The sequence below is a fragment of the Anas acuta genome, chromosome 31 (assembly GCF_963932015.1).
Source record: "Anas acuta chromosome 31, bAnaAcu1.1, whole genome shotgun sequence".
Taxonomy (NCBI): domain Eukaryota; kingdom Metazoa; phylum Chordata; class Aves; order Anseriformes; family Anatidae; genus Anas; species Anas acuta.
This window is the reverse complement of record NC_089009.1, coordinates 860,182-880,235: the sequence shown is the minus strand read 5'-3', so window position 1 is coordinate 880,235 and position 20,054 is coordinate 860,182. Positions and strand designations below refer to the sequence as shown.

General features: G+C 53.2%; 3 protein-coding genes across 3 annotated transcripts in view; 1 reads left to right on the top strand and 2 right to left on the bottom strand.

Moving 5' to 3' along the window:
- Positions 1-20,054, top strand: part of LOC137846204 (butyrophilin subfamily 3 member A1-like) — a 228,584-nt gene that overhangs the window by 30,756 nt on the left and 177,774 nt on the right. The window lies entirely within an intron of this gene.
- LOC137846304 (butyrophilin subfamily 1 member A1-like) lies at positions 196-1,630 on the bottom strand. The gene is made up of 4 exons (XM_068664249.1): positions 1,552-1,630; positions 1,434-1,454; positions 1,243-1,275; positions 196-1,065 (listed from the first exon to the last, which is right to left on the bottom strand). The coding sequence occupies exons 1-4, from the start codon at positions 1,613-1,615 to the stop codon at positions 530-532; spliced, it is 654 nt and encodes a 217-aa protein (XP_068520350.1). The 5' UTR covers positions 1,616-1,630; the 3' UTR covers positions 196-529.
- Positions 1,625-18,206, bottom strand: LOC137846160 (butyrophilin subfamily 3 member A2-like). The gene is made up of 13 exons (XM_068663863.1): positions 16,264-18,206; positions 15,510-15,857; positions 5,924-6,205; positions 5,634-5,795; positions 4,674-4,694; positions 4,317-4,337; positions 4,189-4,209; positions 3,423-3,440; positions 3,296-3,313; positions 3,042-3,062; positions 2,688-2,708; positions 1,910-1,930; positions 1,625-1,704 (listed from the first exon to the last, which is right to left on the bottom strand). Exons 1-13 carry the CDS (start codon positions 16,361-16,363, stop codon positions 1,625-1,627), a joined length of 1,134 nt encoding a protein of 377 aa, XP_068519964.1. The 5' UTR covers positions 16,364-18,206.

Below are 20,054 nucleotides of genomic sequence, written 5' to 3'. Positions count from 1 at the left end.
CAGAAAGCATCCCAGCCCTGCAACATCCTGGCCTCAGAGCATCCAAACACGAGAACAATTTCACTGCCCGCACCAGCAGACATGCTCCGGCTCAAATCCAGCTTCCACTGGACTTTTTTGCCCTGCCACTTCAAGTTTCCTGTTCTTTTGGAGGTATGCAGCTTCCTTCAATAATGATTTAAAATATTCACACGCTGGGATTTTCCATGTTCAGAACTTGATTTATTCATTTACAAGGAGTATTACTAACTCTTTTACATATAAATCCATGCTCTATACTTCATGCTTTAACACACAAAGCCAAATTCATCACTGGAGTTAGAGGCAGGTTTCCCAAAAATGAAGTAAAAGGGCTGCCTGAAGTCAGTACCCTCCACCAGCTGCCACAGGTCTCAGCGTGCAGGGAGAAACACAGGGCAGCCCCTGGCCCCACTGCCCCTCATTCCTGCAGTGCTCCTGCAGGTCTAAGGAGAGGTTATGCAGGAGTGGCTGGAGAAGGGCAGGAGCTCCCCAGGGCTGGGGACAGGGTCTACAGGGTGCTGTCCCTCAGGTACAGCTGGGCATTTGTCCCCAGAAAGAACCAGGGGCGCATGCTCTCCCCTTTCAGGAAGACATCTGTGAAAATGAAGATCTCGACCCCATTGTCAGCATTGATAAAAGACACCTGCCCCTGGGTACAGTCAAGACAGACCCAGATCCTCGTGGGGACAGGGGACAGGTACAAGGGCTTGGGAGGAGATGTGAGAGACATGAGCTCCCCCTCATAGTACTGCACAGCCCAGATCCCTTCTTCAGGGCTCATGTTGATCCACCCCTTCCTCTTCAACGATGCCCTGGCCACCCCCACAGCCAAACTTGAACACTTTCCCTTCTCCCCCTCTAGCTCCACCTCCCAGCAGTGCCTCCCCTCTCTGAACTCCTCACAGCCCAGAACGCAGCATCTAGTGTCAAATCTCTCCGGGGCTTTGGGCACCTGCTGCCGTTCAGTTTCTCGTCTCACACTGCTGTTGTCCTGAGACAGGACAAGCATGGGATGAGCCGTGTCTGGATCCAGGGTCACCCTCACTGCAGGGACAGAAGGAGCCAGGCCATCAAGGGCAGAGCTCAGCCCTGGGCAGGCTTTCCCCAGCTCAGGGCCAGGAGCTGCCCCACGGGGCAGGAGATGGGGCACCTCTTAGCTCCTGAACATGGCCCACCAGGGGTAGGAGGAGCACTGCAGAGGGCAACTCAACACACACCTACCTCTATTATGAGACAGCAGAAAATGTCTCCATGCTGGAAGGAGAGGGGAGAGCTGGTCACAGCCCATGGCTGGTGCCCAGTGGGTGTGGGCAGGGTGAGGGGCCAGCCCTGGGCTGCTCTGTCCCAGCTGCCCACCCTCCCCTGCACATCACCTTGACATTGCCCTTGGGCCCAAGCTCAGGAACACTCACCCTGCTCTGCAGCTTGTTCCCCTGGAAAAGAAAGCAAAAGCAATATCTGATGAGAGGGGAGAGCTTCTCGCCCCATGCCTGAACCCCAAACTGCTTTGTTATGGTACAGGATACTCACTGAGCTTTGCATCTTTTTTCTCTGCCAAACAAAAGCAAAAAGAAAGCATGATGGAAAGGGACATCTTGCCTTCTCAAAATGCCCACTGGTAGAACCCAAATTCCTTCATTTGAGGGATGGATCGGTACTCACCCTGCTCTTTGGCTAGTTCCCCTGCATAAGAAAAGCAAAAACACTTGGTGAGAGAGTACAGATTCTCATTACATGAGAACCCATTTTCTTTGGGTTCAGGGACAAAGACTCAGTCAGTCTTGAAGACTGGCGCTCTAGAAATGAGAAGAAAATCATGGTGAGAGGAAACAGCTTCCCATCCCATTGCGATGACCCCAAATACATTCAGATGCAGATGGAGACTTACCCAGCCTTGCATTCTTTTCCTCTGCAAAAGAAAGAGAAAAGCAATGCATGATCAGAGGGGAAAGCTTCTCCTGCCATAGCTCCCATTGGAAGACATGAAGTTCTTTCCGTTGGGGAGGGACACTCACCCCGCTCTGCTTTCTGTTCCGCTGCAAAAGGAAAGCAAAGGCAATGCATGATCAGAGGGGACAGCTTCTCGTCATATGCCTGCTCCCATGGCTATGCCCCCAAATTTATTCTTCTTGGAAGTGGCCAAATATAACTTTGCTCCCAAAGGAGGGACCAGACTAATAGTGAGTGAAGTTCAGCTGTGAGCATGGCTTGTGCAAGCAGAACAGCCAGCACAGAAACTTGTGCAGCTTTCAGTACGATGCCACCAAAAGACAAGTGGAAGTGAATGGGGACGGGTGGAGGATGTCCGTGTATCGGAAGCGTCAGTGCCGAGCGGGGCAGCCCTGCAGCTCGTTCCCTGTCCCCACCTTGATGCCTGTTCCCTTCAGCCATCCCGGCCGTGTCCCGTGACCAGTGCAGCCCCAGCCCCAGCACTCCCCACTCCCCCATCAGGCTGAGGGGCCTGCCCTGGGCTGCTCTGTCCCAGTTGCCTTCCCTCCCCTGAACATCACCTTTGAGTTGCCGAGGACACTCACCCAGCTCTGCTGCTTGTTCCTCTGAAGAAAAATGAAAAAGAGGGGGAGAGAAAAGAAATGCCTGATGAGAGGGGAGAGCTTTACATTATATTGCTGGACCCCATACTCTTTGTTGTGGTGCAGGATACTCACCACGTTCTGTATCCTTCCTCACTGTCAGACAAAAGCAAAAAGAATGCATGACAGAAAGGGACAACTTCCCATCCCACACTGCCCACCAATAGGGCCCAAATTCCTTCATTTTGGGTAGGGACACTCACACAGATCTGCAGTTAGTTCCCCTGCATAAGAAAAGCAAAAACACTTGGTGAGAGAGTACAGATTCTCATTACATGAGAACCCATTTTCTTTGGGTTCAGGGACAAAGACTCAGTCAGTCTTGAAGACTGGCGCTCTAGAAATGAGAAGAAAATCATGGTGAGAGGAAACAGCTTCCCATCCCATTGCGATGACCCCAAATACATTCAGATGCAGATGGAGACTTACCCAGCCTTGCATTCTTTTCCTCTGCAAAAGAAAGAGAAAAGCAATGCATGATCAGAGGGGAAAGCTTCTCCTGCCATAGTTCCCATTGGAAGACATAAAGTTCTTTCCGTTGGGGAGGGACACTCACCCCGCTCTGCTTTCAGTTCCGCTGCAAAAGGAAAGCAAAGGCAATGCATGATCAGAGGGGAAAGCTTCTCCTGCCATAGCTCCCATTGGAAGACATGAAGTTCTTTCCATTGGGGAGGGACACTCACCCAGGATTGCTTTCAGTTCTGTTGGAAAAGGAAAGCAAAAACAATGCATGATCAGAGGGGAAAGCTTCTCCTGCCATAGCTCCCATTGGAAGACATGAAGTTCTTTCCGTTGGGGAGGGACACTCACCCAGCATTGCTTTCAGTTCTGTTGGAAAAGGAAATCAAAAACAATGCATGATCAGAGGGGAAAGCTTCTCCTCCCAAAGCTCCCATTGGAAGACATGAAGTTCTTTCCGTTGGGGAGGGACACTCACCCAGCTCTGCTTTCAGTTTCTCTGCAAAAGGAAAGCAAAGGCAATGCATGACCAGAGGGGACAGCTTCTTGTCATATGCCCTCTCCCATGGCTACACCCCCTTATTTATTCTTCTAGGAAGTGGCCAAACATAACTTTGCTCCCAAAGAAGGGACTAATAGCGAGTGAAGTTCATCTGTGAGCATGGCTTGTGCAAGCTGAACAACCAGCACAGAAACTTGTGCAGCTTTCTGTACGATGCCAACAAAAGACAACTGGAAATGAATGGGGATGTATAGGGGACGTCCCTGTCCTGGAAGCGTCAGTGCCGAGCGGGGCAAACCCGCAGCTCGCTCCCCGTCCCAACCTTGATCCCCGTTCCTTTCAGCCATCCCAGCCATGTCCCGTCCCCAGGGCAGCCCCGCAGTCCCCACTCCCCCATCAGGGTGAGAGTCCAGCCCTGGGCTGCTCTGTCCCAGTTGCCTACCGTCCCTTGAAATTTGCCTACATGTTGCCGAGGACACTCACCCAGCTCTGCTTCTTTTTCCTCTGAAGAAAAAAAAAAAAGACGGGGAGAGAAAAGAAACGTCTGATGAGAGGGGAGAGCTTTTCATTCTATTGCTGGACCCCATACTCTTTGTTGTGGTGCAGGATACTCACCGAGTTCTTTATCCTTCCTCACTGTCAAACAAAAGCAGAAATAATGCATGACAGAAAGGGACAACTTCCCATCCCACACTGCCCACCAATAGGGCCCAAATTCCTTCATTTTGGGGAGGGACACTCACCCAGCTCTGCATCTTGTTCCTCTGCATAAGAAAAGCAAAAATACTTGGTGAGAGAGTACAGATTCTCATTACGTGATGTGAGCCCATTTTCTTTGGGTTTGGGGCCAGACACTCACTCAGTCTTGCAGATTGCTGCACTGCAAATGAGAAGAAAAATGGCATGCTGAGAGGGAACAGCTTCTCATCACATTGCGACACCTCAAATCCCTTCAGATTTTGATGGAGACTTACCATCCTTCGCACGGTATTCATCTGGAAAAGAAGGAAAAAATCCCTGGAGTGCTCTGTCCCAGCTGCCCACCCTCCCCTAAATAGCACCTTCGCCTTGCCCTGGGGCCCAAGCACATGGACACTCACCCAACTCTGCTTCTTGTTCCGCTGGAAAAGGAAAGCAAAAGCAAAGCAGGATAAGAGGGGAGAACTTCTCATCTGACTGATGCTTATGGGAAAACATTGGGTATACGAATTCAGACTTACCTAACTGTCCAGCTTTTTAAATGGAAAAGGAAAGAAAAGTCAATGTGTGACCAGAAGGCAGTGCTTCACATTCCATGGCTACTCCCATAGATACACCCTTAATTATTATTCTGAGGTGAGTGTGCACAGAGCACATTCCTCTGAGTTTGGGAGGGACTGGACTAACAGGGAGCAAGGACCACTTTTGAGCAAGGCTTGTGCACATGGAGCAGTAAGGACAGACACTTGTGCAGCTCTCTGCACTGTGCCACCAAAACACAAGTGGAAGTGAATGGGGACGGGTGGAGGATATCCCTGTCCCAGAAGTGTCAGTGCAGAGCGGGGCAGCCCCGCAGCTACCTCCCCGTCCCCACCTTGATCCCCGTTCCTTTCAGCCATCCCGGCCGTGTCCCATGCCCAGGGCAGCCCCAGCTCCAGCACTCCCCACTCCCACCCCAGGCTCCAGCTGCTCCTCCAGCACCCCCGAGCCACCAGCACACAAGCCCCCTGAGCCCACCCAGACCAGGCCATCCCGCACAGACACCACTTCCCCAGGGACTGCAAGGACTCACCCAGTTCTCGGCTCTGTGTCGCTGAAAAGCAAAGGTGGAGGAAGAGGTGGTGAGCAGAGCAGCTTGGTTGCTGGGTGGGAACATGTGCAGGGGGGCTGCGCCTTGCCACCAGCCCCACGCTGCAGCCATGCTCCCTGGCCTCCCACCCAAGGCCCCTTGACTTCTCCCCTGCCTTCGTTGCCCAAGGCCGAGGCCCAAGACGATCCTAAGGCCTTTGGCATCCCCAGGAGAATATCCCCTTCCTCCTCCTACGCACCTGCCTGGGCCAGGGCTCAGCCCCACTCCACACCCAGGGGGGTCCCTGCAGAACACCTCCCTCTGCTCCATCCCTGCTCTGCCAGCTTACCTTGCTTTCGAAAGAGATAAACACCAAGGCCAATGGACACAGCCAAAAGCACGAGGACCAGAGCCAGAGCCACCTTCCAGGGCTGGGCGTTGTGGAAGAAGGGAGCTGAGAAAGTCACCAGGAAAAGGATTGTGTTTCCATGCCCATGTGTGGAAAAGCAAGACCCAGACTTCTCCTGGGTCGGGACAAGTGCAGGGGCCAGGAACACCTCACCCTGGCTGTGCCATTTGTACCTGCGATGTGCAGGGAAAATTTCCTCTCCTGCTGGAGGCGGCTGCTCCTGACCACGCAGGACAAGGGCCCCTCCACGCTCCCAGTCACGATGACGGCGCCTTTGATTTCAAAGAGCCCCTCCTGGTCCTGGGAATGTGTCTGGGAGACCGAGGGCAGGTGCTGCCCGCGAGCATCCCTCCACAGCAGCTGCGGCAGCGGGTACCAGCCGGCTGATCGACACAGCACCCGGACGCCTCCGGCCTCGTAGCCCCCCAGGGAGAGGTGGGGGTCAGTGCCTGTGGCTGGGGGAAGAGCGTGTGTCTGGGGCTTGACTTGGGGAGGGATTCATTTCAATTCAAAGGCCCCATCTACTCCCGTGCCAACACAGCCCTGCCCAGCCACTGCCTCAGGGGCTCAGGGACCGGGTGCTCCACGCATCCAGGTAAATTCCAAACCACCACGGCTGGTGCCAGAACAAGAGAGCAGGGCTGCAGAATGCCAATGCCCCCAAATCGCCCAGAAAACCCAGGTGCCAAGGTTCAGCACCTCCAGGCAGTGTCTCTGCACCAAGCTGTGCTGGTTCAAGTACCCCTGAGAGTTCCAGACATCATCTCAGGTCTCCCCCAGCACAAAAAGCAAAAGCAAATTGACGTCCAGATGCTCAGAGGTTTCTACCCAGGCACAGTGTTTGTTCCCATGGTTGGCACAGCTGAAGGAGCTGCTCAGCAGCCTTTGCCCTCAAAGCTTCATGGGGATGAGGTTCAAAAAGTTCAATGAGACTAAATGAAATCATTTCGTTCTTTCTGCATAAAAGCCTGCAAGGGGCACAAGTGTGCTCCTTGCTGGACAAGTGCTCACAGAGAGAGGAGGAGAAGCCCCATCAGACTTAACTTTTTGAGAGGCCTCTTAGACGGCCATGAGGATGGGACAGGGTCCTGGGTGGGACTCACAAACTCAGGGACACCTGTACCATCCCCTGAAAGCCTCACCCCAGCCACTAACCTGACACCTCCAGATGCACCGTTGCTTCATCATAAGCGTCACCATCTCCCACAGTGCAGATGTACACGCCATCATCTGAGGGTCTCAGCCCGGAGATTCGCAAGTCCAGGTTTCCAGCAGAGAGGCCATCTCTGACCAACTCTGTCCTCCCGGCATATGCCCCCATCTGCTCCCCGTACAGGTCCTGTCCATTGCGGTAGTGGTGCACTGTCTCAGAGAACTTGTCCCGGATCCACCTGACCTCCAAGCTGCGAGCATCCTGGCGAGGGGACAAGTAACAACGCAGCACGACATCCTGCCCCACGGTGGCAGTGACAGGGTGTCCTGGTCCCTCCACTCTGAGCTGGGCTGGGCAATGGAGAAGGGCACAGAAAGGAGGTGAGATTTTGCCATTGTAAATTTAGTGTCAGTGAGTATCAAAGAGCGAGCTGTGCATGAGTTGGTATGTGCTGCGTCCCCCGTGTCCCATGGGAAACCACCAGGGAAACAGGAGAGGGAGAGGGAGGATGTGCAGGAGAAGGAGGTGTGCTGGGAGTGGGAGCCCTCTCTGCAGCATTTGGGCAGGTGAAGAAGAGCCAGAAAGGGCAGCCAAGGCAGCACCCGTATTGCATGAAAGAGCCAAAGGGAAAGTGAAACCCAGTGTGGGCTGAGCTGTGGGTTTGGGTACCCCTGTCCCACAGCCGATCCCCTGACCCACAGCAGCATGTCTGCCAGTCCCAGGGGGGAGAGCCCCCAGCAGCCCCCAGGATCCTACCTGAGCCCAGCCGGAGGAGGAGCAGAGTGACGAGGGAAGTCAGGAGGCCCCTGGCATGGCCGGTGAGGCTGGGGTGGCTGCAGCCCCAGGGGAGCCCCATCTGTGCTGCAGCAGGAGCAGAAGTTTTGGGAGGACCTGAAGCAGAAGAGAGAGGGAACCAAGTGGCTCCAAGCACCAGAGGCAGATGGGGAAGGAGTCCCCTTGGGTTCAGGCACAAGGAGCCACAGCCAGCAGCGCCTTGGACAGGGCGCAGAGCCTGCCCTTTTATCACGGGCTGGGGGACACAGCAGGCAGCCCCCAGGGGTTCTTCTCCAAAGGAGCCCCACCAACAGAGAGGTCCCTCACCGCACCCAGTCGAGCTGTGGAAAGCACAAGTCTACGCCCAACTTTCCTTACCTTTGCCCAGCTCCTGGCAGCAATAACCCTCTGGGAGCAATTTTCCCCCTTAGTTGATTGGAGCAAATGGCTCCAGATCAGAGAGGGATTGGAGGCTGCAGGGTATGGGGAGCAACTGGGTGCCAAGTCCAGTGCTGCCACAGTTTACTTAACGTTGTGCGGGCAAAGAGCAAGCCCTGCTCCTGGCTCCAGTTAAGTAGTCACAGTAGAAGGTCAGCTCACATTGGCTGGGATCTTTTTCTAGAGCTTAGGTGGGTAATGAATCTTTACATCCTCTGGAAGGGAGGTCAGGCAATATGGGAGGGCTACAGAGAAAAGGTTTGTCTTTATAAGCAAAATATTTGTATGGCCAAAGCTGACTTCACGTTGAACCTGGACAATACTGTGATGGGTATTGAAATGGACTTAGAAAAACATTTTAACTCCAAAAGTAGGACCAGAAAAAACATTGGACTGTTAACTGATGGGGATGGTGTCCTCACAAACAAGGACATCAACAACGCAGAGATGTTTAACACTTTCTTTGCCTTTGTCTTCAACATTGACAATGGGCACTGGGACCTGAGGTGCCATGTGTTGGAGTGTCGTGACTGTGGGAATCATAAACTCCCAGCCAACCCTAAATTTTTGTGGGATTTGCTTCTACATATGGATGCATACAAGACTATAGGGCCGTATAGCATTAATCCTAGATTAATCAGAGAACTGGCAGATGTCATCAGGAAATCTAAATAAATTACTTTTGAAATATCCTTCGGAATCTGGAGAGGTCATAGAATCATAGAGTATCCTGAGTTGGAAGGGACCCATAAGGATCATCAAGTCCAACTCCTGGCACTGCACAGGTCTGCCCAAAAGTTAGACCCTGTGACTAAGTGCACAATCCAATCACTTCTTAAATTCAGGCAGGCTTGGTGCAGTGACTGCTTCCCTGGGGAGCCTGTTCCAGTGTGCAACCACCCCCTTCATGAAGAACCTCTTCCTGATGTCCAGCCTAAACTTCCCCTGCTTAACGCCATTCCTGCTGGTCCTATCACTGGTGTTTACAGAGAATAGGTCACTTGCCTCTCCAAGACCTGGACAGCGATGTGTTTCCCCGAGCCCTCCATTTGAATAGCTACATCTACACGATGGCCTAGTGGGTGACATTGGTGGTAGAGGGATTGTTGGACCAGATGACCTTGGAGCTCTTTTCCAACTTGAATCTGATCAGCTGAACTTCTCAGATCAGCTGAAAGCTGAGACCACCTGCTGCCTCTGAATGTGGAGATTCCAAGAGCCTGAAGCCTCCTGCGGGCACAGCCTCTGCAGAGCCTGTGTGATGGGAGGCTGGAAGCACTTTGGGTGCCCCAAAGGGCAGAGCAATGATCCAGCTGAGACAAGTGGGCACCAGGCATGAGATGGGGAAGTGAGGCAGCTGGAGCTTAGGTTCCTCCTAGCTTTGACTAACAGGGCAAATACCAAGGAGATGGTCTGCTGCAAGACACCTTTCCAGGCTGCAAAGCCTCAGGACAGAAAGCACCCAGCAAATGCCACTGCCAGAATCCGTCTTCCTGTGCAAAACTTTATTTGCCACAGTCTTGCTGCTACATCTTGCATGGATGTTCTCCAGAGGAGGGAACAAAGAGTTCCCTCACGCTGCAAGAGTCCCTACAGGAGCCCTGTGCAGGGCAAAGCCCAAAGCACCACAGCTCCCCGAGCTGCACTTTGTTTGAGGTTCCCACAGACCCAGTCTTTCCTGTGCTTTTCCCTGTCCTTCATGGGATGGATTCCACAGCATCCTGCCTCCCCCAAGCCCTCCCGCAGCATCCAACTCAGAAAGCATCCCAGCCCTGGAGCATCCTGGTCCCAGAGCATCCAACCACGCGAACAATTTCGCTGCCCCCCACAGTAGCCATGCTCCAGCTCAAATCCAGCTTCCACTGGACTTTTCTGCCCTGCCACTTCAAGTTTCCTGTTCTTTTGGGGGTATGCAGCTTCCTTCAATAATGATTTAAAATATTCACACGCTGGGATTTTCCATGTTCAGAAGTTGATTTATTCATTTACAAGGAGTATTACTAATTCCTTTACATTTAAATCCCTGCTATATACTTCATGCTTTCACAATCAAAGCCAAATTCATCACTGGAGTTAGAAACATGTTTCCCAAAAATGAAGTAAAAGGGCTGCCTGAAGTCACTACCCCGCAACACCTGCCGCAGGTCTCAGTGTGTTGTCCCTCAGGCACAGCTGAGCATTTGTCCCCAGCCAGAACCAGGGGCGCATGCCCTCCCCTTTCAGGAAGACATCTGGGAAAGTGAAGATCTTGACCCGGTTTTCAGGGTTTATAAAAGACACCTGCCCCTGGGTACAGTCAAGACAGACCCAGATCCTAGTGGGGACCGGGGACAGGGACAAGTGGGTGGGAGGAAATGTGAGTGACATGAGCTGCCCCTCCTTGTACTGCACAGCCCAGATCCCTTCTTCAGGGCTCATGTTGATCTCCCCCTTCCTCTTCACCAATGCCCTGGCCACCCCCACAGCCAAACTTGAATACTTTCCCTTCTCCCCCTCTACCTCCACCTCCCAGCAGTGCCTCCCCTCTCTGAACTCCTCACGGCCCAGAACGCAGCATCTAGTGTCAAATCTCTCCGGGGTTTTGGGCACATTCTGCCATTTACTTTGCCATCTCACACTGCTCTTGTCCTGAGACAGGACAAGCATGGGATGAGCTGTGCGTGGATCCAGGGTCACCTTCACTGCAGGGACAGAAAGAGCCAGGCCATCAGGGTCAGAGATCAGCCCTGGGCAGGCTTTCCCCAGCTCGGGGCCAGGAGCTGCCCCACGAGGCAGGAGATGGGGCACCTCTTGGCTCCTGAACATGCCCCAGCAGGGGCAGAGGAAGCACTGCAAAGGGCAACCCATTGCACACCTACCTCTATTATGAGACTGCAGAAAATTTCTCCATGCTGGAAGGAGAGGGGAGAGGTGGTCACAGCCCACGGCTGGTGCCCAGTGGGTGTGGGCAGGGTGAGGGGCCAGCCCTGGGCTGCTCTGTCCCAGCTGCCCACCCTCCCCTGCACATTGCCTTGACATTGCCCTTGGGCCCAAGCTCAGGAACACTCACCCAGCTCTGCAGCTTGTTTCTCTGGAAAAAGAAGCAAAAGCAATGTCTGATGAGAGGGGAGAGCTTCTCGCCCCATGCCTGAACCCCAAACTGCTTTGTTTTGCTGCAGGATACTCACTGAGCTTTGCATCTTTTTTCTCTGCCAAACAAAAGCAAAAAGAAAGCATGATGGAAAGGGACATCTTGCCTTCTCAAAATGCCCACTGGTAGAACCCAAATTCCTTCATTTGAGGGATGGATGGGTACTCACCCCGCTCTTTGGCTAGTTCCTCTGCAAAGGAAAAGCAAAAACACTTGGTGAGAGAGTACAGATTCTTATTATAGAGAAGAACTCATTTTCTTTGGGTTTGGGGCCAGACACTCACTCAGTCTTGCAGAATAGCGTGCTAGAAATGAGAAGAAAATCATGGTGAGAGGGAACAGCTTCCCATTCCATTGCGATGACCCCAAATACTTTCAGATGCAGATGGAGACTTACCCAGCCTTGCATTCTTATCCTCTGCAAAAGAAGGAGAAAAGCAATGCATGATCAGAGGGGACAGCTTCTCCTCCCATAGCTCCCATTGGAAGACATGAAGTTCTTTCCATTGGGGAGGGACACTCACCCAGCATTGCTTTCAGTTCCTCTGGAAAAGGAAAGCAAAAACAATGCATGATCAGAGGGGAAAGCTTCTCCTCCCATAGCTCCCATTGGAAGACATGAAGTTCTTTCCATTGGGGAGGGACACTCACCCAGCTTTGCTTTGAGTTCTGTTGGAAAAGGAAATCAAAAACAATGCATGATCAGAGGGGAAAGCTTCTCCTCCCAAAGCTCCCATTGGAAGACATGAAGTTCTTTCCGTTGGGGAGGGACACTCACCCAGCTCTGCTTTCAGTTTCTCTGCAAAAGGAAAGCAAAGGCAATGCATGACCAGAGGGGACAGCTTCTTGTCATATGCCCTCTCCCATGGCTACACCCCCTTATTTATTCTTCTAGGAAGTGGCCAAACATAACTTTGCTCCCAAAGAAGGGACTAATAGCGAGTGAAGTTCATCTGTGAGCATGGCTTGTGCAAGCTGAACAACCAGCACAGAAACTTGTGCAGCTTTCTGTACGATGCCAACAAAAGACAACTGGAAATGAATGGGGATGTATAGGGGACGTCCCTGTCCTGGAAGCGTCAGTGCCGAGCGGGGCAAACCCGCAGCTCGCTCCCCGTCCCCACCTTGATCCCCGTTCCTTTCAGCCATCCAGGCCATGTTCTGTCCCCAGGGCAGCCCCGCAGTCCCCACTCCCCCATCAGGGTGAGAGTCCAGCCCTGGGCTGCTCTGTCCCAGTTGCCTACCCTCCCTTGAACATCGCCTACATGTTGCCGAGGACACTCACCCAGCTTTGCTTCTTTTTCCTCTGAAGAAAAATAAAAAAGAGGGGGAGAGAAAAGAAATGCCTGATGAGAGGGGAGAGCTTCTCATTCTATTGCTGGACCCCATACTCTTTGTTGTGGTGCAGGATACTCACCGAGTTCTTTATCCTTCATCACTGTCAAACAACAGCAAAAAGAATGCATGACAGAAAGGGACAACTTCCCATCCCACACTACCCACCAATAGGGCCCAAATTCCTTCATTTTGGGGAGGGACACTCACCCAGCTTTTTATCTTTTTGTGCTGGAAAAGAAAGGTAAAAGCAATGCATGATCAGAGGGGACAGCTTCTCGTCATATGCCTGCTCCCATGGCTACACCCCCAAATTTATTCTTCTAGGAAGTGGCCAAATATAACTTTGCTCCCAAAGGAGGAACCAGACTAATGGTGAGTGAAGCTCAGCTGTGAGCATGGCTTGTGCAAGCTGAACAACCAGCACACAATCTTGTGCAGCTTTCTGTACGATGCCACCAAACGAGAGGTAGAAGTGAATGGGGATGGGTGGAGGACGTCCCTGTCCCGGAAGCGCCAGTGCCGAGCGGGGCAGCTCCGCAGCTTGCTCCCCGTCCCCACCTTGATCCCCGTTCCTTTCAGTCATCCACGCCATGTTCTGTCCCCAGGGCAGCCTCGCACTCCCCACTCCCCCGTCAGGCTGAGAGGCCAGCCCTGGGCTGCTCTGTCCCAGTTGCCCACCCTCCCCTGCACATCGCTTTCGTGTTGCCAAGGGCACTCACCCAGCTCTGCTTCTTTTTCCTCTGAAGAAAAATAAAAAAGAGGGGGAGAGAAAAGAAATGCCTGATGAGAGGGGAGAGCTTCTCATTCTATTGTTGGACCCCATACTCTTTGTTTTGGTGCAGGATACTCACCGAGTTCTTTATCCTTCATCACTGTCAAACAACAGCAAAAAGAATGCATGATAGAAAGGGACAACTTCCCATCCCACACTACCCACCAATAGGGCCCAAATTCCTTCATTTTGGGGAGGGACACTCACCCAGCTTTTTATCTTTTTGTTCTGGAAAATAAAGGCAAAAGCAATGCATGATTAGAGGGGACAGCTTCTCGTCATATGCCTGCTCCCATGGCTACACCCCCAAATTTATTCTTCTAGGAAGTAGCCAAATATAACTTTGCTCCCAAAGGAGGGACCAGACTAATGGTGAGTGAAGCTCAGCTGTGAGCATGGTTTGTGCAAGCTGAACAACCAGCACACAATCTTGTGCAGCTTTCTGTACGATGCCACCAAAAGAGAGGTAGAAGTGAATGGGGATGGGTGGAGGATGTCCCTGTCCAGAAGCGTCAGTGCAGAGCGGGGCAGCTCCGCAGCTAGCATCCCATCCCCACCTTGATCCCCGTTCCTTTCAGCCTTCCTGGCCGTGTCCCATGCCCAGGGCAGCCCCAGCCCCAGCACTCCCCACTCCCACCCTAGACTCCAGCTGCTCCTGCAGCACCCCCGAGCCACCAGCACACAAGCCCCCAGAACCCACCAAGCCCCGGCCCAGTCCCTCCCACAGGGACACCACTTCCCCAGGGGCTGGGGGCAGGGACTGCAAGGACTCACCCAGCTCTCGCCTCTGTGCCACTGAAAAGCAAAGGCGGAGGAACAGGTGGTGAGCAGAGCAGCTTTTTTGCTGGGTGGGAACATGTGGAGGGGGGCTGCGCCTTGCCACCAGCCCCACACTGCAGCCATGCTCCCTGGCCTCCCACCCAAGGCCCCTTGCTCCAGACCCAGGGGGGTCCCTGCAGAACACCTCCCTCCACTCCATCCCTGTGCTGTCAGCTTACCTTGCTTTCGAAAGAGATAAACACCGAGGACAATGGACACAGCCAAAAGCACGAGGACCAGAGCCAGAGCCACCATCCAGGGCTGGGCGTTGTGGAAGATTGGAGCTGAGAAAAGGCACCAGGAAAGGGGCTGTGTTTACATTGCCACAGGTGGAAGAGCAAGACCCAGACTTCTCCTGGGTCAGGACAAGTGTGGGGGCCAGGAACACCTCACCCTGGCTGTGCCATTTGTACCTGAGATGTGCAGGGATGATTCCCGTTCCTGCTGGATGCGGCTGTTCCTGACCACACAGGACAAGGGCCCCTCCACGCTCCCGGTCACAATGACAGTGCCTTTGATTTCAAGGAGCCCCTCCTGGTCCTGGGAATGTGTCTGGGAGACCGAGGGCAGGTGCTGCCCGCGAGCATCCCTCCACAGCAGCTGTGGCAGCGGGTACCAGCCGGCCGATCGACACAGCACCCGGACGCCTCCGGCCTCGTAGCCCCCCAGGGAGACGTGGGGGTCAGCGCCTGTGGCTGGGGGAAGAGCGTGTGGCTAGGGCTTGACTTGGGGAGGGATTGAGTCCCAAGGCAAAGATCCCATCTGCTCCCATGCCAGCCACAGCCCAGACCAACCATGGCCCCAGGGATTCTCAGACTGGGTGATCCACACACCCACCCTCATCCAAGACATCCCCAGCTGGTGCCAGAACCAGGGAGCATGGTGTACAATGCCAGTGGCCACAAATCACCCAGGAAACCCAGGTGCTGAGCTTCAGCACCTCCAGGCAGCTTCTCTGCACCAAGCTGTGCTGGTTCAAGAAGCCCCGAGACTTCCAGACAATGTCTCACGTCTCCCCCAGCACAAAAAGCAAAACCCAAAAGAGGTCCAGCTGCTCAGAGGTCTCTTCCCTGCTCCAGGCACTGTGTTTGGTAGCATCATAGGCACAGATGAAGGGGCTGCTCAGCAGCCTGTGCCCAGTGCCCTTAAACCATCATGGGGATGGTCTACACAAACACCAGTGAAAACTAACAACTATATCCTACCTATGGATCTCTCTTCCCAAATACTACCTCCATTTGCATGTCCATATTCCATGGTGTTTAATAGCCGAGACAGGAAAAAGAAACTTAAATTCTCCCCTGGAATTCCCGTTGTATTACCCCAGCCACAAACCTGACACCTCCAGATCCACCGTTGCTTCATCATAAGAATCAGCATTTTTCACAGTGCAGAAATACTGGCCATCATCAGAGGGTCTCAGCCCCGTGATTCGCAAGTCCAGGTTTCCAGCAGAGAGGCCATCTCTGGCCAACTCTGTCCTCCCGGCATATGCCCCCATCTGCTCCCCGTACAGGTCCTGTCCATTGCGGTAGTGGTGCACTATCTCAGAGAACTCATCCCGGATCCACCTGACCTCCAAGCTGCGAGCATCGCGTTGAGGGGACAAGTGGCAGGGCAGCACGACATCCTGCCCCACGGTGGCAGTGACAGGGTGGCCTGGTCCCTCCACTCTGAGCTGGGCTGGGCAATGGAGAAGGGCACAGAGAAGTGGTGAGATTTTGCCATTGTAAATTTAGGGTCAGTGAGTGAAAAGGGTGAGCTGTATGTGAGTTGGTGTGTGCTGTATCCCCTATGTCCCATGGGAAATGACTGGGGAGAAAGGAAAGGGAGAGGGAGGACGTGCAGGAGAAGGAGGTGTGCTGGGAGTGGGAGCCCTCTCTGCAGCATTTGGGCATGTGAATAAGAGCCAGAAAGGGCAGCCAAGGCAGCGCCCATATTGTGTGAAAGAATGAAAGTGAAAGTGAAACCCAGCAGGGCCGAGCTAAGGGCTCTGGTCCCCCCTGCCCCACGGCCACTCCCCTGCCCCACAGCAGCATGTCTGCCAGTCCCAGGAGGGAGAGCCCCCAGCAGCCCCACAGGATCCTACCTGAGCCCAGCTGGAGGAGGAGCAGAATGACGAGGGAAGTCAGGAGGCCCCTGGCATGGCCGGTGAGGCTGGGGTGGCCGCAGCCCCAGGGGAGCCCCATCTGTGCTGTAGCAGGAGCAGGAGCTGAGGGCAGAAGTAAGGGCAGAAGAAAGAGGGGACCGAGGGGCTTCAGGCACCACAGGCAGATGGGGAAGGAATCCCCTTGGGCCTGGACACAAATAGCCACAGCCAGCAGCACCTTGGGCAAGGCGCAGAGTCTGTGCTTATCATGGGCTGGGGGACACAGCAGGCAGCCCTAGGAGTTCTTCTCTAGGGAAGTCCCACTAAGAGGTTTCTCACCACACCCAGCCAAGATACAGGAAACACAGGGTTATGCTAAAATTCTGGATGTCCTACGCAGTTCCGGACAGCAGTAAAACTCTGGGAGGAGCTTGGACATTTGGGGGCTGGGAGCAAGAGGCTCCAGAGCGTAGCGGAATCAGAGGCTGCAGGGAAAGTGGCACAGCTGTGTGCTGTGACAGGGAACAAGGGAAAGCATGTCTATATTGCAGGTTTCAGCTAACCCAGGGACTATGTTATATATCAACCTCAAGGACAGGACTGAGTTAGGGAGTACGACGACAGGAGGACCCTAAAAGATTGAGATGGGGAACAAGGCAAAGGATGTTGATTCTGTAGTTCTTAGCTAACACAGTTGTGTGTTAACCACAAGGAGAGGGCAACCTGAATGATAAGGGAGTCAAAGACTGCATGCATAGATAATGAAGCCAGCAAGAACTGGCTTGACTGCTGACGTCTGTGAAAGAAAGGAAAGATCAGAAGTTTATCAGTGAGGAAGACTTCTGTCCTACATCAAAAGACCAGCAGAGTACACTGGACAACTGCCTGAGGACTCCAGTGTGCATGCAGATAGGGGTGGAAACCTATGTTAATGATTTACGGAGACCTGATGAATATGTAAGAGACTTGCAGGAAATGAAATGAATATGCATATATCCCATCAATATAAACACCCTGGCAGTAACCATTGGTGTGCAAGCTAGGAGGAGTGATCCCCCTTGCACTCAGCACTGTAATAAATGTACCTGCTTTATAACTCTTCAGGAGTTGTGAAGTTTGATTTCCATGCCTCAGTGCTGAGCGTCGTGCTGCCACCCTTTGCCCAGAGTGGTGCAGGCAAAGAACCAGCCCCACTCCTGGCTCTGCCCATCGCAGAGGAGGAAGAAATGGGCAGACCGTTTGCCCTCTGGCAAGAGAAGCCCTGTTGCAGCAGGGTGGGGGCTTGGGCATGGAAGTGGCTTCCGAGGACCAGAGGGGCAGCTTCTGCATGCATCCAGGATGATGACATGGATGACCTGTTCTTGAAGGAACTAAGGCATGCCTCCGGATCCGCTGCCCTTGTCATTAGGGGGAAAGATTCAAATGGCCAAAGCTCAATTAGAGTTGAAGCTGGACAAAACTGTGGGGGACAACAAAAAGGACTTAAAAAAATAACTAAACAGCGAAAATAGGACCGGAGAAGCCATTGGTCCATTATGTGATGGGGATGGTCTCCTCACAAACAGGGACATTGACAATACAGAGATGTTTAATGCTTTCTTTGCCTTTGTCTTCAACACTGATGATGGGCACTGGGACCCCAGGTGCCCTGAGCTGGAGGACCGTGAGAGCAGGAATGATAAACTCTCAGCAAATGCTGAATTAGTGTGGGATTTGCTCCTAGAGGTGGATACCATAGGGCCTGATGGGATTCATCCCAGAGTACTAAGAGAACTGGCTGATGTCATTATGAAATAAACAATTTTTGAAATATCCTTGGGAATCTGGAGAGGTCCCAGTGACTGGAAGCTGCCAAACTTTGCCCCAGTTTCCAAGAAGGGCAGCAAAGGAGGCCCTGGGAATTACAGGGCTGTCATTCTCACAGCAGTTGATGGTAAAGTTAGGGAGATTGCTCTGGGAGTGAGTGAAAAACACCTGAGGGACAATGCAGTCACAGCACACATGGTGAGGAGAAAGTTCTATATAACAAACTCAATTTCTTTTTATGACAAGGTCAGCCTCCTAGTTGGCCAAGAACAGCCATCTGAGATGATTTTTTGGATTTCAATCAAGATTAAAACATTGTTTCCAACCATACCCAGCCGGAAATAATGTCCAGCACAGACCCAGACAAATGCACGATACGCTGGGTCAACAATTGTCTGACAGGTGAGGCTCTGAGTGTTCTGCTAAACAGAGTGATATTAGGCTGGTGGCCAGTCACGAGTGGGGCTCTGCAGGCCTCAATTTTGGGGCCAGGTCTCGTCAATGGCAGCCCAAAGGGCCAAGCGTGCCCTGGGGTGTCTCAGGCACGGCACTGCTGGCCGGCTGAGGGAAGGGATCGTCCCGCTTTGCTCAGCCTGCTGTGGCCTTGCCTTGAGCACTGCGTGCAGCTGTGGGCACCGCAGCAGACGAAGGGCGTGAAACTGTGCGAGAACCTCCAAGGGAGGGCTACGAGGACGGCGAAGGCTCTGCAGGGCAAGGCGTGTGAGGAGCAGCTGAAGACGCTTGGTTTCTTGAGCCCAGAGCAGAGGAGACACAGGGGAGGCCTCGTGGCAGCCCTCAACTTCCTAATGAGGGCAGTGGAGGGGCAAGCTCCAGTCTCTGCTCTCTGGGGCCAGTGACAGGGCCTGAGGGAACGGCATGGAGCTGCCAACTGGACGCAGCTGCCCTCGCAAGGGAGGCTGATGAGGCATAGGCAGAGCCAGTAGCGCCCCTTCCCCGGCCATTTGACAGCAGCCCCTGGGGAGCGCAGTGAACAGGACGGGCAAAGAGTGTGTACCACGTCAGAAGGGCATGGTGCGGCAGGTCGTGCAGGCAGGGTGAGCAGGTGGGGCGCTCTTACTGCTCTTTTGCAGCGGTCTTTCCCATCAGTACTTGTAACCTGCTTGCAAAATGCCTGGCCATGGTATCAATCAGGCAGAAAACCATGGTTTCTGCAACTCTCGCAGCCTCTCCAGCCGCAGTCACTGATATAGCTACTCAAACGGAAGGCTTGGGGAAACACACTGCCATCCAGGTCTTGGAGTGGCAGGTGACCTGTTCTCTATAAACACCAGTGATAGGACCAGCGGGAATGGTGTTAAGCAGGGGAAGTTTAGGCTGGACATCAGGAAGAGGTTCTTCATGAAGGGGGTGGTTGCACACTGGAACAGGCTCCTCAGGGAAGCAGTCACTGCACCAGTCCTGCCTGAATTTAATAAGCAATTGGACTGTGCACTTAGTCACATGGTCTAAACTTCTGGGCAGACCTGTGCGGTGCCAGGAGTTGGACTTGATGATCCTTATGGGTCCCTTCCAACTTGGGATATTCTATGATTCTATGACGTTATGAAATTGGCTGGAAAGCTGTGCAAATGAAATGGATCTGGGGGGTTTGCTCAATGCTCACGTGAACATGAGCAAGCAGTGTGCCCAAGAGGCCAAGAATGACAATGACATGTTGGCCTGTATCAGACATAACATGGCCAGTAGGACCAGAGAGGTGATTGTCCTCCTGGAGAGGCTGCACCTCAAGCACTGTGTTCAGTTTTGGGCATCTCACTACAAGAAGAGCATCAAGGCCCTGCACTGCGTCCAGAGAAGGGCTACAAAACTGGTGAAGGGTCTGGAACACAATTCCAACAAGGGGCACCTGAGGGAATTGGGGTCTTTTAGTCCGGAGACAGCTCAGAGGAGACCTTATGGCTCTCTAAAACTACCTGAAAGGAAGCTGTGGGAGCTGGGGGCAGATAACTAGCAATAGAACAAGA

Bases quoted from the DNA above. Each gene is read 5' to 3' on its own strand.
- LOC137846304 (XM_068664249.1), bottom strand. From the start codon at position 1,615: ATGTCCCTTTCCATCATGCTTTCTTTTTGCTTTTGTTTGGCAGAGAAA. The intron at 1,455-1,551 runs GTGAGTATCCTG...TTTCTTTTCCAG, and splicing joins GAAAAAAGATGCAAAGCTCA to GGGAACAAGCTGCAGAGCAG. The intron at 1,066-1,242 runs GTAGGTGTGTGT...CTGTCCCTGCAG, and splicing joins TCTGCTGTCTCATAATAGAG to TGAGGGTGACCCTGGATCCA.
- LOC137846160 (XM_068663863.1), bottom strand. From the start codon at position 16,363: ATGGGGCTCCCCTGGGGCTGCGGCCACCCCAGCCTCACCGGCCATGCC. The intron at 4,210-4,316 runs GTGAGTGTCCCT...TTTGTTTGACAG, and splicing joins GGAACAAGATGCAGAGCTGG to TGAGGAAGGATAAAGAACTC. The intron at 1,931-2,687 runs GTGAGTATCCTG...TTTCTTTTGCAG, and splicing joins GAGGAAGGATACAGAACGTG to AGGAAAAGAATGCAAGGCTG.